Raw genomic sequence first — 14,361 nt, forward strand, 5'->3', positions numbered from 1 at the left:
TTGTATTCGGCGCATGCGACAAATAACATTTGATTTGATTTGAAAAACTGAGTTTGCACAACCAAAGAATTTCTGCACAAACTGTCAGAATCCTTCTCAGGGACGCTCATCTGCGTGCTCGTCGTCCTCACCAAGGTCTTGACCTGACTACAGTTCAGCATCGAAACCGAGTTCAGTGGGAAAATGCTCAGCTTCGATGCCTGCTGGCCGGCTAGAGAAGTGTGCTCTTTACGGATGAATCCCGGTTTCAATTGTACGGTATGGGCAGGCAGTTCAACGGTATGGGCAGGCATAAACTATGGACAACGAACACAATTGCATTTTATCAATGGCAATTTGAATGCACAGTGATAGCGTGATGAGATCCTGAGGCACATTGTTGTGCCATTCATCCGCCGTCATCACCTCATGTTTCAGCATGATAATGCACAGTCGTATGTCGCAAGGATCTGTACACAATTCCTGGAAGCTGAAAATGTCCCAGTTCTTCCATGGCCTACATACTGAAACATGTCACCCATTGAGCAAGTTTGGGATGCTCTGGATCAATGTGTACGACAGCATGCTCCAGTTCCCGCCAATATCCAGCAACTTCGTACAGCCATTGAAAAGGAGTGGAACAACATTCCGCAGGCCACAATCAACAGCCTCAAATCAAATCAAATTGTATTGATCACATAGACATGGTTAGCAGATGTTATTGTGAGTGTAGCGAAATGCTTGTGCATCTAGTTCTGACAGTGCAGCAATATCGAACAAATAATATCAAACAATTTGAGAACAAATACCTAATCTAATTTAGGAATGGAATAAGAATATATAAATATGTGGATGAGCAATGTCAGCGGCATAGGCTAAGATGCAATAGATAGTACAGAATGCAGTATATACATGAGATGAGTAACACAAGATATGTAAACATTATTAAAGTGGCATTATTAAAGTGACTAGTGAAAAGGAGTGATCAACTCTATGCGAAAGAGATATGTGGCGCTGCATGAGGCAAATGGTGGTCACCAAATACTGACTGGTTTTATGATCCACCCCTCTACGTTTTTTAAGGTATCTGTGACCAACAGATGCACATCTGTGTTCCCAGTCATGTGAAATTCATAGATTAGGGCCTAATTAATTTATTTAAATGGATTGATTTACTTTTATATACTGTAACTCAGTCAAATCTTTGAAATTGTTGCATGTTGTGTTTTATATTTTTGTTCAGTGTATAAAATCATATAATATAAAATAATGGCACATGAGTTATAAGCTTATCTTGTCTGCTAAATGAACTGGCCTACAGCCTATGGCATGGAGCCTAGCCAGATAACATGTACAGTCGTGGCCAAAAGTTTTAAGAATGACACAAATATAAATTTTCACAAAGTCTGCTGCCTCAGTTTGTTTGATGGCAATTTGCATATACTCCAGAATGTTATGAAGAGTGATCAAATTAATTGCAAAGTCCCTCTTTGCCATGCAAATGAACTGAATCCCCCAAAAACATTCCACTGCATTTCAGCCCTGCCACAAAAGGACCAGCTGACATCATGTCAGTGATTCTCTCGTTAACACAGGTGTGAGTGTTGACGAGGACAAGGCTGGAGATCACTCTGTCGTGCTGATTGAGTTCAAATAACAGACTGGAAGCTCCAAAAGGAGGGTGGTGCTTGGAATCATTGTTCTTCCTCTGTCAATCATGGTTACCTGCAAGGAAACACGTGCTGTCATCAGAAGACAAGGTGAGCGCTACTATCAGTCCCGTGTCAGGCCAACAGTAAAGCATCCTGAGACCATTCATGTGTTGGGTTGCTTCTCAGCTAAGGGAGTGGGCTCACTCACAATTTTTCCTAAGAACACAGCCATGAATAAATGCCTACCAACACATCCTCCGAGAGCAACTTCTCCCAGCCATCCAGGAACAGTTTGACAAACAATGCCTTTTCCAGCATGATGGAGCACCTTGCCATTAGGCAAAAGTGATAACTAAGTGGCTTGGGGAACAAAACATCGATATTTTGGGTCCATGGAGAGGAACCTCCCCAGACCTTAATCCCATTGAGAACTTGTGGTCAACCCTCAAGAGGCGGGGAGACAAACAAAAACACATAAATTCTGACAAACTCCAAGCATTTATTATGCAAGAATGGGCTGCCATCTGTGGCCCAGAAGTTAATTGACAGCATGCCAGGGCGGATTGCAGAGGTCTTGAAAAAGAAGGGTCAACACTGCAAATATTGACTCTTTGCATCAACTTCATGTTATTGTCAATAAAAGCCTTTGACACTTATGAAATGCTTGTAATTATACTTCAGTATTCCATAGTAACATCTGACAAAAATATCCAAAGACACTGAAGCAGCAAACTTTGTGAATATTGATTTGTGTCATTATCAAAACTTGGCCACGACTGTAGTAAGCAGACTTATTTCTTTAGACCTGCCTAAAGTAAATAATGGATTTATTGTGATGGTGTATATTAAATGGAGTTATTATACTTTTAAAAATTGTAGATGTTCCAAACGTGTTTATGTTAATTCACAGTCAATTGCTGTGAGGCCGCTATGCATTTGCATGACAATAACCATCTGACAAAATTTCATGACCACCACAGCCCTATCTGGGGTCGTATATTATGTGTTAGAGCCAGGAGTGTTACCATTCCACCACAGGCTCTGCATGGAAAACCAAACTTCTGTGACCTAATAATGACTTCTATTGCACCCTATGTGTCATTGTCAGCCTATGATGGAGTGGAGGTCGATGGTCAATACCTAAATATAATTTCTTTCTCCCTCTCTATTGCTTTCTCTCTCTTTATTGCTTGCTCATGCTCTCTCTCACACACTCTCTCACTCTCTCTCTCTCTCTCACTCACTCACTCACTCACTCACTCACTGTCAGGCCAATAAGCTTCGCACCAAGACCCTGCGCAACACCCTCAACCCCATCTGGAGCGAGACCCTGACCTACTATGGCATCACCGATGAGGATATGGTCCGCAAAACACTCAGGTAATCTTGTTCTGTCTCCATATTCTAACCCCTAGCCTGCTTACATTTACATTCAATTAAAACGTTGAGGTCACGTTAATCAATGTGATCAAGACAAAGGAGATGATTGTGGACTACAGGAAAAAGAGGACCGAGCATGCCCCATTCTCAGGGGCTGCAGTGGAGCAGGTTGAGGGCTTAAAGTTATTTGGTGTCCATATCACCAACAAACTAACATGGTCCAAGCAAACCAAGACAGTGAAGACGGCACAACAAAGCCTATTCCCCCTCAGGAGACTGAAACAATTTGGCATGGGTCCTCAGATCCTCAAAAGGTTCTACAGCTGCACCATCGCATTGCATAACTGCCTGGTATGGTTAACTGCTCGGCCTGTGACCGCAAGACACTACAGAAGGTTGTGCGAACGGCCCAGGGCCAAGCTTCCTGCCATCCAGGACCTCTATACCAGGCGGTGTCAGAGGAGGGCCCTAGAAATGTTCAGACTCCAGCCATCCTAGTCATAGACTGTTCTGTCTGCTACCGCACGGCAAGTGGTACCAGAGCGCCAAGCCTAGGTCCAAGAGGCTTCTAAACAGCATCTATCCCCAAGCCATAAGACTCCTGAACATCTAATCAAATGGCTACCAAGACTATTTGCATTTCCCTCCCCTTACACCGCTGCTACTCTCTGTTGTTATCTATGCATAGTCACTTGAATCACTCTACCTACATGTACAGTTGAAGTCAGAAGTTTACACCTTAGCCAAATACATTTAAACTCAGTTTTTCAAAATTCCTGACATTTAATCCTAGTAACAATTCCCTGTCTTAGGTCAGTTTGGATCACCACTTTATTTTAAGAATGTGAAATGTCAGAATAATAGTAGAGTGATTTATTTCAGCTTTTATTTTTATATATTTATTTCATCACATTCCCAGTGGGTCAGAAGTTTACTTACACTCAATTAGTATTTGGTAGCACTGCCTTTACATTTTTTAACTTGGGTAAAACATTTTGGGTAGCCTTCCACAAGCTTCCCACAATAAGTTTGATGCATTTTGGCCCATTCCTCCTGACAGAGCTGTTGTCAGGTTTGTAGGCCTCCTCGCACACGCTTTTTCAGTTCTGCCCACAAATTTTCTATGGGAAGGAGGTCAGGGCTTTGTGATGGCCACTCCAATACCTTGACTTTGTTGTCCTTATGTAACAGCCGTTGTTGGCGGAAGAAAAGGAGGACCAATGCGCAGCATGGTATATATCCATGATGTAATTTAATGGAAAATGAATACAAAATACAAAAGAACAAGAGAATCAAAATGAAAACCGAAACAGTCCCGAATGGTGCAAACACTGAAACGGAAAAATAATCACCCACAACTCAAGGGTGAAAACAGGCTACCTAAGTATGGTTCTCAATCAGGGACAACAATCAACAGCTGCCTCTGATTGAGAACCATACCAGGCCAAACACAGAAATCCCAAATCATAGAAAAAAAGAACATAGACCACCCACCCCAACTCACGCCCTGACCATACTAAAACAAAGACAAGACAAAGGAACGTGACACCTTAAGCCATTTTTCCATAACTTTGGAAGTATGCTTGGGGTCATCGTCCATTTGGAAGGCCCATTTGAGATGTTTCTTCAATATATGCACATAATGTTCCTACCTCATGATGCCATCTATTTTGTGAAGTGCACCAGTCTCTCCTGCAGCCAAGTACCCCCACAACATGATGCTGCCACCCCCGTGCGTCCCGGTTAGGATGGTGTTCTTCGGCTTGCAAGCCTCCCCCTTTTTCCTCCAAACATAACAATGGTCATTATGGGCAAACAGTTCTAATTTTGTTTCATCAGACCGGAGGACATTTCTACAAAAAGTATGATATTTTTCCCCATGTGCAGTTGCAAACCGTAGTCTGGCTTTTTTAATGGTGGTTTTGGAGCAGTGGCTTCTTCCTTGCTGAGCTGCCTTTCAGGTTATTTCGATATAGGACTTGTTTTACTGTGGATATAGATACTTTTTTACCCATTTCCTACAGCATCTTCACAAGGTCCTTTGCTGTTGTTCTGGGATTGATTTGCACTTTTCGCACCAAAGTACGTTTATCTCCAGGAGACAGAACGTGTCTCCTTCCTGAGCGGTATGACGGCTGCGTGGTCCCATGGTGTTTATACTTGCATACTATTGTTTGTACAGATGAACATGGTACCTTCAGGCATTTGGAAATTGCTCCAAAGGATGAACCAGACTTGTGGAGGTCAACAATTTATTTTTCTGAGGTCTTGGCTGATTTATTTTGATTTCCCCATGATGTCAAGCAAAGAGGCACTGAGTTTGAAGGTAGGCCTTGAAATACATCCACAGGTACACCTCCAATTGACTCAAACTATGTCAATTAGCCTATCAGAAGCTTCTGAAGCCATGACATCATTTTCGGGAATTTTCTAAGCTGTTTAAAGGCACAGTCAACTTAGTGTATGTAAACGTCTGACCCACTGGAAATGTGATACAGTGAATTTTAAGTGAAATAATCTGTCTGTAAACAATTGCTGGAAAAATTACTTGTCATGCACAAAGTAGATGTCCTAACCGACTTGCCAAAATTTTTGTTAACGACAATTTTTTGGAGTGGTTGAAAAACTAGCTTTAATGACTCCAACCTAAGTGTATGTAAACGTCCGACTTCAACTGTACATATTACCTCAACTAACAAGTGCCCCCGCACCTTGACTCTGTACCGGTACCCCCCTGTATATCGTCTCACTATTATTATTTTACTGCTGCTCTTTAATTACTTGTTACTTTTATTTATTATTCTTATCTGTATTTTTTTTAAACTGCGTTGTTGGTTAGGGCTTGTTAGTAAGCATTTCACTGTAAGGCTGTAATACCTGTTGTATTCAGCTCATGTGACTAATAACATTTGATTGGGTCCAATTTTGATTGCTAACACGACCACAATTGTGAAGAGGTCACCACGTGTCTCTAAGCCTAGGCACAAAAGGAATCAAGTCCAATTTTGTAGGCTTAAATCTGTTTCATCCATTCATGCAGTCTCTTTTAAATCAACTTCTAATGGTGTCAAGGGTGGGATTGCACGCATAATTCTGTCAAGAGTCAATGATGTGAAAAAGAGACACTTGTTCCTCAACAGAATGCACATCATCCTTCATCCTCCGCTTCTTTGTCAGTGTTTATCCTGTTAGTGGGGCTTTAATCGCGTTGCTGAGCGCTCTGCAATATTGTAGAGTTTGGGATTTGTTACCCGTGACTTGCCAAGCATTGACTCTTAAAACTGTTTGTGTAATGCCATGGTGTTTTCCAATCCAGGATCCAGATTTTTTTTGCGGGCTGACTTCTATTCGCTGCACTTTTTCTAAACCACACCCTCGTTTGTGTCAGCCGATTTAATGAGTTAGCAGCTGAAGTGTTGGGAGGAAACCAACTGCTTAAGGTGACCATGAGCATGGCACACCCCTGGGACAGGTGTTTGCCACTTGACAGCTTGAAGTAGGGAGGTGGCAAAAGAGGTCTCCTAAATCCCAACACATAGTGTGTGGGATTATAATTAACTGTCAATCACCCAGAGTTTTTGTTGTTGTTGCTAGTGTCACAGGTCGGCTCATAGCCTGTTGCAAAAATGAGGGGACACGAACAGGTATAGGCCAATCAAAAAGGTTCTTTATTGTAAACCAAAACTATTAACTTTAAACAAAGAAAAGGGAATGAGGTGTGAAAGTATCATAATGTAGGGTGTATGTAAAGTGCAGGGATGCGTGAATCTGTGAGTGTGAATATGACTGAGTGAAAACAATGTAAACCTACAAAGGAACAAACAAAACAGGATCATACCTGGAGGAGCAGAGAGAGAGACAAGAGTGGTTAGTGAAGTAGTTTAAATACCTTGAGCCCAGGTGGCTCCAATCACTAACTACCCTCCTCTGCCTGCAGGAGGAACCGCCCCTGCAATGCAGAGGAGGGGCCATGACACTAGTATGACATAGTAGAATTTTCGCCATTCACCCAGTGATATCACTCCTGCCATAAAGGAGCATCAGCACTGTGACTCACACACCCCCCCTCCATCCCCAAGTCATCAATTGATTAAACTCCCCTGAACCCATATAAAGTGATAATGATGAATGCAGAGTACTAGCTTCTGTTTAGCCTGTTATGTGTGTATTTAATAGGAACAACAGAAGCAAATGGAACAAAACGTGAAGGGACCTACCTGAATTTGTCCAACAAAAACTCTTGTTCTCATAGCAAAACACTTTCCATTGCAAAACATTTTGCTATGGTGTGCGCTAATGAATACACCCTTTGTCCCATATATGTTTGAGCTATCATGTCAACTCCTTGTAATGCCAAATATGATAGCAGAAACAGATCTGGGACCAAGCTAGCTCCAATTAGGTTAAACAAGTCAATGAGTGATGGTGCATGATAATGCCGCAAATCACAAAGGTCATTTGGCCCATCAGTAGCTGTATATGACACTAATGACTAAAAATCTTTACTAACAGCTAATTGGCATTATTGGTTTAGTGATGACCATCAATAATGGTGTAGGTGTCTTCCATCCTTTTTGTTTGAGCAGTGTATACTGTACGCAAAAAAATGTGTCAGGGGCAAACGTGTCATGGAAATATGTACTCTACCCTCATCCCAGGTCTCTATGAGCTTTAACGAACTCCTCTCCTCTCACTATCATTGTTAATATGGCATAACAACATCTATAGTCAGAAGGAGCTGGCTGAGGCACATGTACTGTACAGATCTGGGACCAGGCTAGGTCAATGTACTCTACATCAGAGTTCCTATGTTCATCCAGGACTTTGTTTCAACCTGTATGAGTTTATCCATATGTTGATACAGTTGAAGTCAAAAGTTTACATACACCTTAGCCAAATACATTTAAACGCAGTTTTTCACAATTCCTGACATTTAATCCTAGTAAAAATTCCCTGTCTTAGTTCAGTTAGGATCACCACTTTATTTTAAGAATGTGAAATGTCAGAATAATAGTAGAGAGAATGATTTATGTCAGCTTTTATTTATTTCATCACATTCCCAGTGGGTCAGAAGTTTACATACACTCAATTAGTATTTGGTAGCATTGCCTTTTTTAAATTGTTTAACTTGGGTCAAACATTTCGGGTAGCCTTCCACAAGCTTCCCACAATAAGTTTGGTGAATTTTGGCGCATTCCTCATGACAGAGCTGATGTAACTGAGTCAGGTTTGTAGGCCTCCTTGCAGGTACACGCTTTTTCAGTTATGCCCACACATTTTCTATGGGATTGAGGTCATGGCTTTGTGATGGCCACTCCAATACCTTGACTTTGTTGTCCTTAAGCCATTTTGCCACAACTTTGGAAGTATGCTTGGGGTCATTGTCTCACAAGGGGAGAGGTCAGTTGTCACTAGATCTCACTGGGGCTAAGGCAAGTAACAGAGGCAGCTCTCCAGTGTAAAATGGTCAGTAAACCTTTTCATAAAATTGAAGTTACACACTGATAAACATTACCAGTGGGGAACATTACCTATAAGTTGTTATGAACTGTTATGAACTCTGCTAAGCTTCAGGTGTGGTGGTAGAGGTTATGAAGCTATGTGATATCAGGACTGAGTTAAGAGACACCTGGCTGAGATGAGGCAGAAAGTGGATGCTATTCAACTGGCCTGGGGAAAGCCTTGTCAGTTCGGATTGTTTTTTTACATGTTTGTTGATAAAAACCTATTTTAGACTCTCTTATGTGATGTGGGAATGTTGGATGTGTATTCATGTTGTTGTTTGAGGGAGTCCTTCAGACAAAACACACACAGGTGCAGACATTTGTCAGTCTGGTCACTCTGATGTTTATATTTTTGTGTTTGTCCATGTAATAGTGTGAGAATGTGTGGCTTTACATATGTGTGCATGTGTTTGTGCGTGACGTGAGTGTATGTGTGTGAGAGACAGGTAGAGACGGAGGGAGACAACGAGACATAGAGAAAAAGGGATAGATAGACCATTTCTGTGTGAATGTGGTGTGTTGATTAGGGAGGGCCCCCCTGATGATTCACGAGGCGTTCACACTACGGCCTTTCTTTAGACTGTCTCTGCCTGTTGCCATGGAAACTACCATCTCCTTTATACCGGCCTCGCCTTCGGGGGTCACCCTTGTCCTTCATGTAAATAAATACTAAACAATAAAAGATAACTGGACAGAGAAGTCTAACCATGTGATAACTTCCAGTCCTCAAGTATGGTGATAAATCATTTGCTGATTCAGAATGCCTTGGCTCTCCCTGGCCTATTGATTTCCATGAAACCAAATCTATCTGAGCTCGCCGTTGATATCAGAGTGATAGAACTGGATTATTATGCCTGGCTGTCACACCTTCCAACCCAATAGCCTGTTCTCGCCAGTGTGCATCGATCAGAGTAGATTTGAAATTAAAAAGGACATTGCCATGGTGAGGCAGAGGAGGGGATGAAGGGCAGGTGGCACTTACCCTCCTCTGGGACTGTTTTTTTATTTTTTTAAATGTATTAAAAGGAAATGGAATGTTTTTGGCCCTAGGGTTTCGTTCACCTCTTTAGAGTCTGCCACCCCTGTTACTCCTTGGTGTACCCAAATTAAAGTTTCAGAGGAGAGTTCACCAGGAGACATCTTAGGAATCGATCGGCTTCGCATTTCGTATAGTTGATCCTCCCGACCCAAAAAACGATGCATATTGTGTATTGGGCTCAGCAGTTGTTGAGTAGTAGTTTTCTCTAAATTAAGCAATGACCACAAGACGTACCAAAAGAGAATGGATCAACTTTAGTTAACTTCCAGGTGCCTTATTGTGTAACTCCCCAAGAAGCAATGGTATGGTTATGTTGATCCCTGGGAAGAATTGTACACTATGTAGGGAATTTTCCTGGCTTCCCAGACTCCTTGTACGGCCAAACGCTATGCCACGCCCACGGATGTTAGTTTCTTCACCACAATGAGTCTGGATCTGGGTACTCCCTTTACGATTTCTAGAACACAAACACATTCTAACCTTTCTGATTGGTTACAGAAACCGATGGAGATGGGCCAGAGCCAGAACACTTGGGTAAAGCGGCATTTTGAAAATCTGTCTTTAGCTTTGATACTCTGATTGGTTAGAGATGATCTAATCACAGATGACTTTGTTTTGTACAACACCCCTCATTTTGACATCACCACAAACAACTTCAACAATGGTAGTCTCAGACTGAAGTATGTAGCGAACATAAAGCAGTGGAAGAAATCAATTTGAGTCGTCAGGCAAGTAGGGAATAGGGTTGCTGGTATTCCAGACACAGCCCTAGTCTTAGCCTGTTAGCTTGTCTGTATTCATAAGTGTGTCACTACCACCTCCAGTGATTTGCAACCTTTCTGTTGTGCTTTGATTAGAGAATTGACCTGTTAGAGGTCGGTCCGTCAGCAGGCAGAGATGGCCTGTATCCAACTCTCTCCAGTAACCCTCAGGAGTTAGTCGGAAACCTAAAAATAAAGCCCAAACCAAATCACCACTGCCTTCTAAAGTTCCCCAGAAAAAAAGCTTAAAATAACACAATAAAACATGTTCATCAGTTAAAATGATATGGTGACTAAACTAATATCACACTGTTCTTGATTCCCATGACCACTACAATTACAGTATACTACGCTCTACCTCCCGTGTCTTTTATGTGGATCGATCCAACATGATTCTCATTATCAGACTCATCCTCTGCCAATACACTGCTTGTTTCCTCCATTTTGTTCTTGCACCAGCCCCTTTGGCCACGGCCGTGCAGTTGAGTAGATTTACTGTGCCACGGGGCAGCCGCGCAATGGGATAATGTCATCTCGTTTACAGATTTATCTGAATTGTCAACAGAGATGGCTTGCATGGCCCGGCGCTTATTGATTCCCACTGAGTTATATCAGAGAGGACCAAGTGCTCTCAGATTTGGGGTTTCATACTTGTGGTCGACTGGTCGTCCATCAGTCTGTGTTAGACTAAGCAATCCACAGGGCCGAACAACACATTAGAACAGAACGACAAAGGATGATTTCATGAAATCCCTCATGAAATCTAATCAAACCACCTTAAAATTATTTCAGACACTCCAACAACCATAATGAGAAGAAAAAGGCTAAATGAACCATACCCCCCCAACCAGCGTGTTTCACTCAAAGCTGGGTAAGTGGAGGTAATCGATCGGAGTTCAGTTAAATGAATGAAGCAGCAGTCTGAGAGCATAGGAACATACTGTACTGTACTCAGTCCATTGGTTACTGTGTGGTATTTTCCTGAGTGAGTTCTTGAGACTTAGTGTTTTGTTCCCCCCCCCCCCCCCCCCTTTCCCAAGTGTACTGTGATCCTGTGGCTACCGTTTCTCAGTAAAGTATTATGTTTATCCTTAACCACTGATTCCTTGTCTGGTCTCTTCTCTGCACCTGGGTCCAACCTTAACATGTCACAGAGAGAAAGACGGCAGACTGCCGGATCCTCCTCTAAACACCTATGACAGCTATCTTTATGGCACAGTTGTCTGCCTGACTGCTCCTCTTTCAAAGTTCTTGATTTGATAAATAGCCCTTTTATAGTACAGTATGGAAGAACGATGTGCAGAGTCTGCACGTGTGCACTACAAGTTGAACTAGTGTGGGCTAAAGCCAGGCTGCAGTACAGCGTGGGGGCGGTTCATCAATAGCCTTTCCCAAAAATAATGAAAAGGCTATAGTCAACTTCATGATTCTACAGTATCAAAGAGGTACTTCAGTCATAAAGCCTGTCCTTTAATGTCGAATCTGCCACCCCAAGGCTGCGTTTACACAGGCAGATCAATACTGATATTTATTTCACTAATTGTTCTTTTGACCAATCAGATCAGCTCTGAAAAAGATCTGATGTGATTGGTCAAAAGACCAATTAGTGTAAAAGAAGATTAGAATTGGGCTACTTGTGTAAACGCAGTCTGTTTTTTCTGAAGGGTCTTAATTTCTATTCAGTTCTCCGCGAGGCCCAACATGCTTGATTCTCCAGGACAGAGTTAGTGTTCAACAAATCACATTTATTTGCCGCTCTTATTGAATTGAAGTTGCATTGATTAAGTATAATGAGACACGTGTTAAGTTGCAGCTCATCTGTGAAGAGTTGTGTTTGTGTTTCCCCCTTTCCCCTGTGGGAGTCAATCAAATATGTATACGGTTCTTAAACACTACTGGGTGTGTAGTTCACTATATAGGGAATGTGGTGCCATTAGAGACTCAGACCCTGTAATGATCTGCTGTTCACTAGTCCCAGTTTGCCCGGGGCAATTCACAAATGAATTGTGTCACAACGATAAGCTTGCTTTAGCCTAGTTTTCAGCATGGATGGACAGATATGTACGCTATGTGTGTGAAACTTAGGAGTGGTGAATGATGGCTTGGTTTCAAGGCTCTGTTGAGCAGGGCTTCAACTTCAACGAACCCAACATTACCCATTCTGGTCCATGGTTTACTCCGTTTCAGATAGACATTCAAATGGTTCTCGTTTGGTAGAGGGGACTGTTGCTTGAGTCAGATGTGGGACATCCTCAACTAGTGAAGGTGAACAATAGGTCCATTGAATGTTACACCTTCTTAGTAGTAGGAGATCAGATCAGACCGTCAGATTTGTCATTCAAACCTCCTGCGAGCTTGTTGCACATCTGTCTCTGACCTCTAGTCCAGGCCATCTGCCATCTGTTGTAGGGAATAGTTGTATGTTCTACTTAGCCAATTTTGACCCGAGGTATTTGATAGACTCACATCTTCCTGGCCTCCCAAGTGGTACACTGTTCTAAGGAAGTGAACAGGCTGAGGCACAACTCCTATTTAAATTAATGTCCTTTCTCTTTTTGGTAATTTATTCTTGGCACAGAAAATAGAGGCCCACAACTGATGACAGCACCAAATAGAGATCACTGAATTCAGTTAAATCAAAACACTGCAGAGAGCAACCCCACACACACACACTTGTCAGCCTCCAGCGACAATCCCAGTCACATTAAACCATACAATCCCAGTCACATTAAAGCCTGGAGTTTGATAAACGGCATTTGCACTTGGATTTAAACTGGTGACATGGAAATAGAACTCTTTGGCCATGCACACCACTGGTGGTTTTGGCATCTAAAGAAGGATGCAGACAATAACTTCACACCTGTTGAAAAATATGGTGGTGTATCTTTGATGTTATGGGGCTATTTTGCTTCCACTGGTCCTGGGGCCCTTGTTAAGGTCAATGGCACTTGGCCGTAAATTGATCTTCCAGCAAGACAATAACCCCAAGCACTAATCAAAATCCATAAAGAAATGGTTAATTGACCACAAAACCCACATTTTGCAATGGCCATCTCAGTCTCTGGTCTTGAACCCCCTTAAAAACCTGTGGTTTGAATTGAAGACGGCAGTCTTTAAGAGCAGACAAATGATATCAGGGATCTGGAAAGATTCTGTTTGGAGGAATGTTCTAAGAACCCTCCCAACGTGTTCTCCAATCTCATAAAACATTGTAGAAAAAGGTTCAATGTCGTTATCCTCGCAATGGGAATGTATGGAAAACAGGGCTGCCAATAATTTTGGCATTTAAAAAAAAATGTATTACTTGATAAACAAAATCTCTTACTCTGAGCAATTATATTAGTGTAAAATAATATAATTTTCCTTATTTTTTTTGCATACAATATTGCTCAGTATTTTATACAGTATGTTTTGCTCATCTTTATCAATAATTATGGACCTGGCTATATATATGTAATATTCAGAGAAGGCTGAATTGTAGGAGAATCACAGCTGTGGCATGGATCATGGATGGGGGCTGCCCTCTCGTTCCCTCCGGGGCTGTCCATGGCTCGTTCACGTCAGGACGTAATGAAGATGGATGAGCGGGGTGTCCGGAGTTGGGCAGGCTAGGAAATGGGAGCGAGGGTGCGAATGGAATGAGGAAGAAAGACCCTGCCTATCCTGTCACAGAGGAGCAGAGGAGAGCTGAGGTGTGACAGCTGGAATAGGCCTACAGGGGAGACGGCTGTGTGTGTCACTGTCTCTCTCCCATCAATCTCTCGCTCACTCCCTCCCTCCAACCCTCCATCCCTCCATCCCCCCACCACAATCCCGTATCTCACACACTGTGAGCAAGCTGGCTAGAGCTGGTCAGGCTTGTCACTGGCTGGGGGCAAGAGTATTAAAACTATCCAAAAGAGTCCAGGTGTGATTTGACGTCTAATGTAGCAATATTTGGTGCCGTTTGTGATCTTTTGGACATGTTTTTGTTTTTATTGTTGTTGTTGTGACAACAACACATTTTACATTGGATATTTGGTGACATCAATTTCATTACACACTGT

General features: G+C 42.3%; 1 protein-coding gene across 2 annotated transcripts in view; it reads left to right on the plus strand.

The window, feature by feature from the left end:
- LOC110533442 (double C2-like domain-containing protein beta) overlaps nt 1–14,361 on the plus strand; it is a 181,804-nt gene that overhangs the window by 130,082 nt on the left and 37,361 nt on the right. For both annotated transcript variants that reach the window (XR_005053594.1, XM_036989831.1), the window contains exon 4: nt 2,902–3,011. Coding sequence is in view for 1 of the 2 variants with exons in the window: in XM_036989831.1 (XP_036845726.1) it covers nt 2,902–3,011 (110 nt within the window). In the remaining variant the exon portion in view is untranslated. The remainder of the gene's footprint in view (nt 1–2,901; nt 3,012–14,361) is intronic.

Source organism: Oncorhynchus mykiss, chromosome 10, assembly GCF_013265735.2.
Source record: "Oncorhynchus mykiss isolate Arlee chromosome 10, USDA_OmykA_1.1, whole genome shotgun sequence".
In the NCBI taxonomy this organism is placed as follows: Eukaryota; Metazoa; Chordata; class Actinopteri; order Salmoniformes; family Salmonidae; genus Oncorhynchus; species Oncorhynchus mykiss.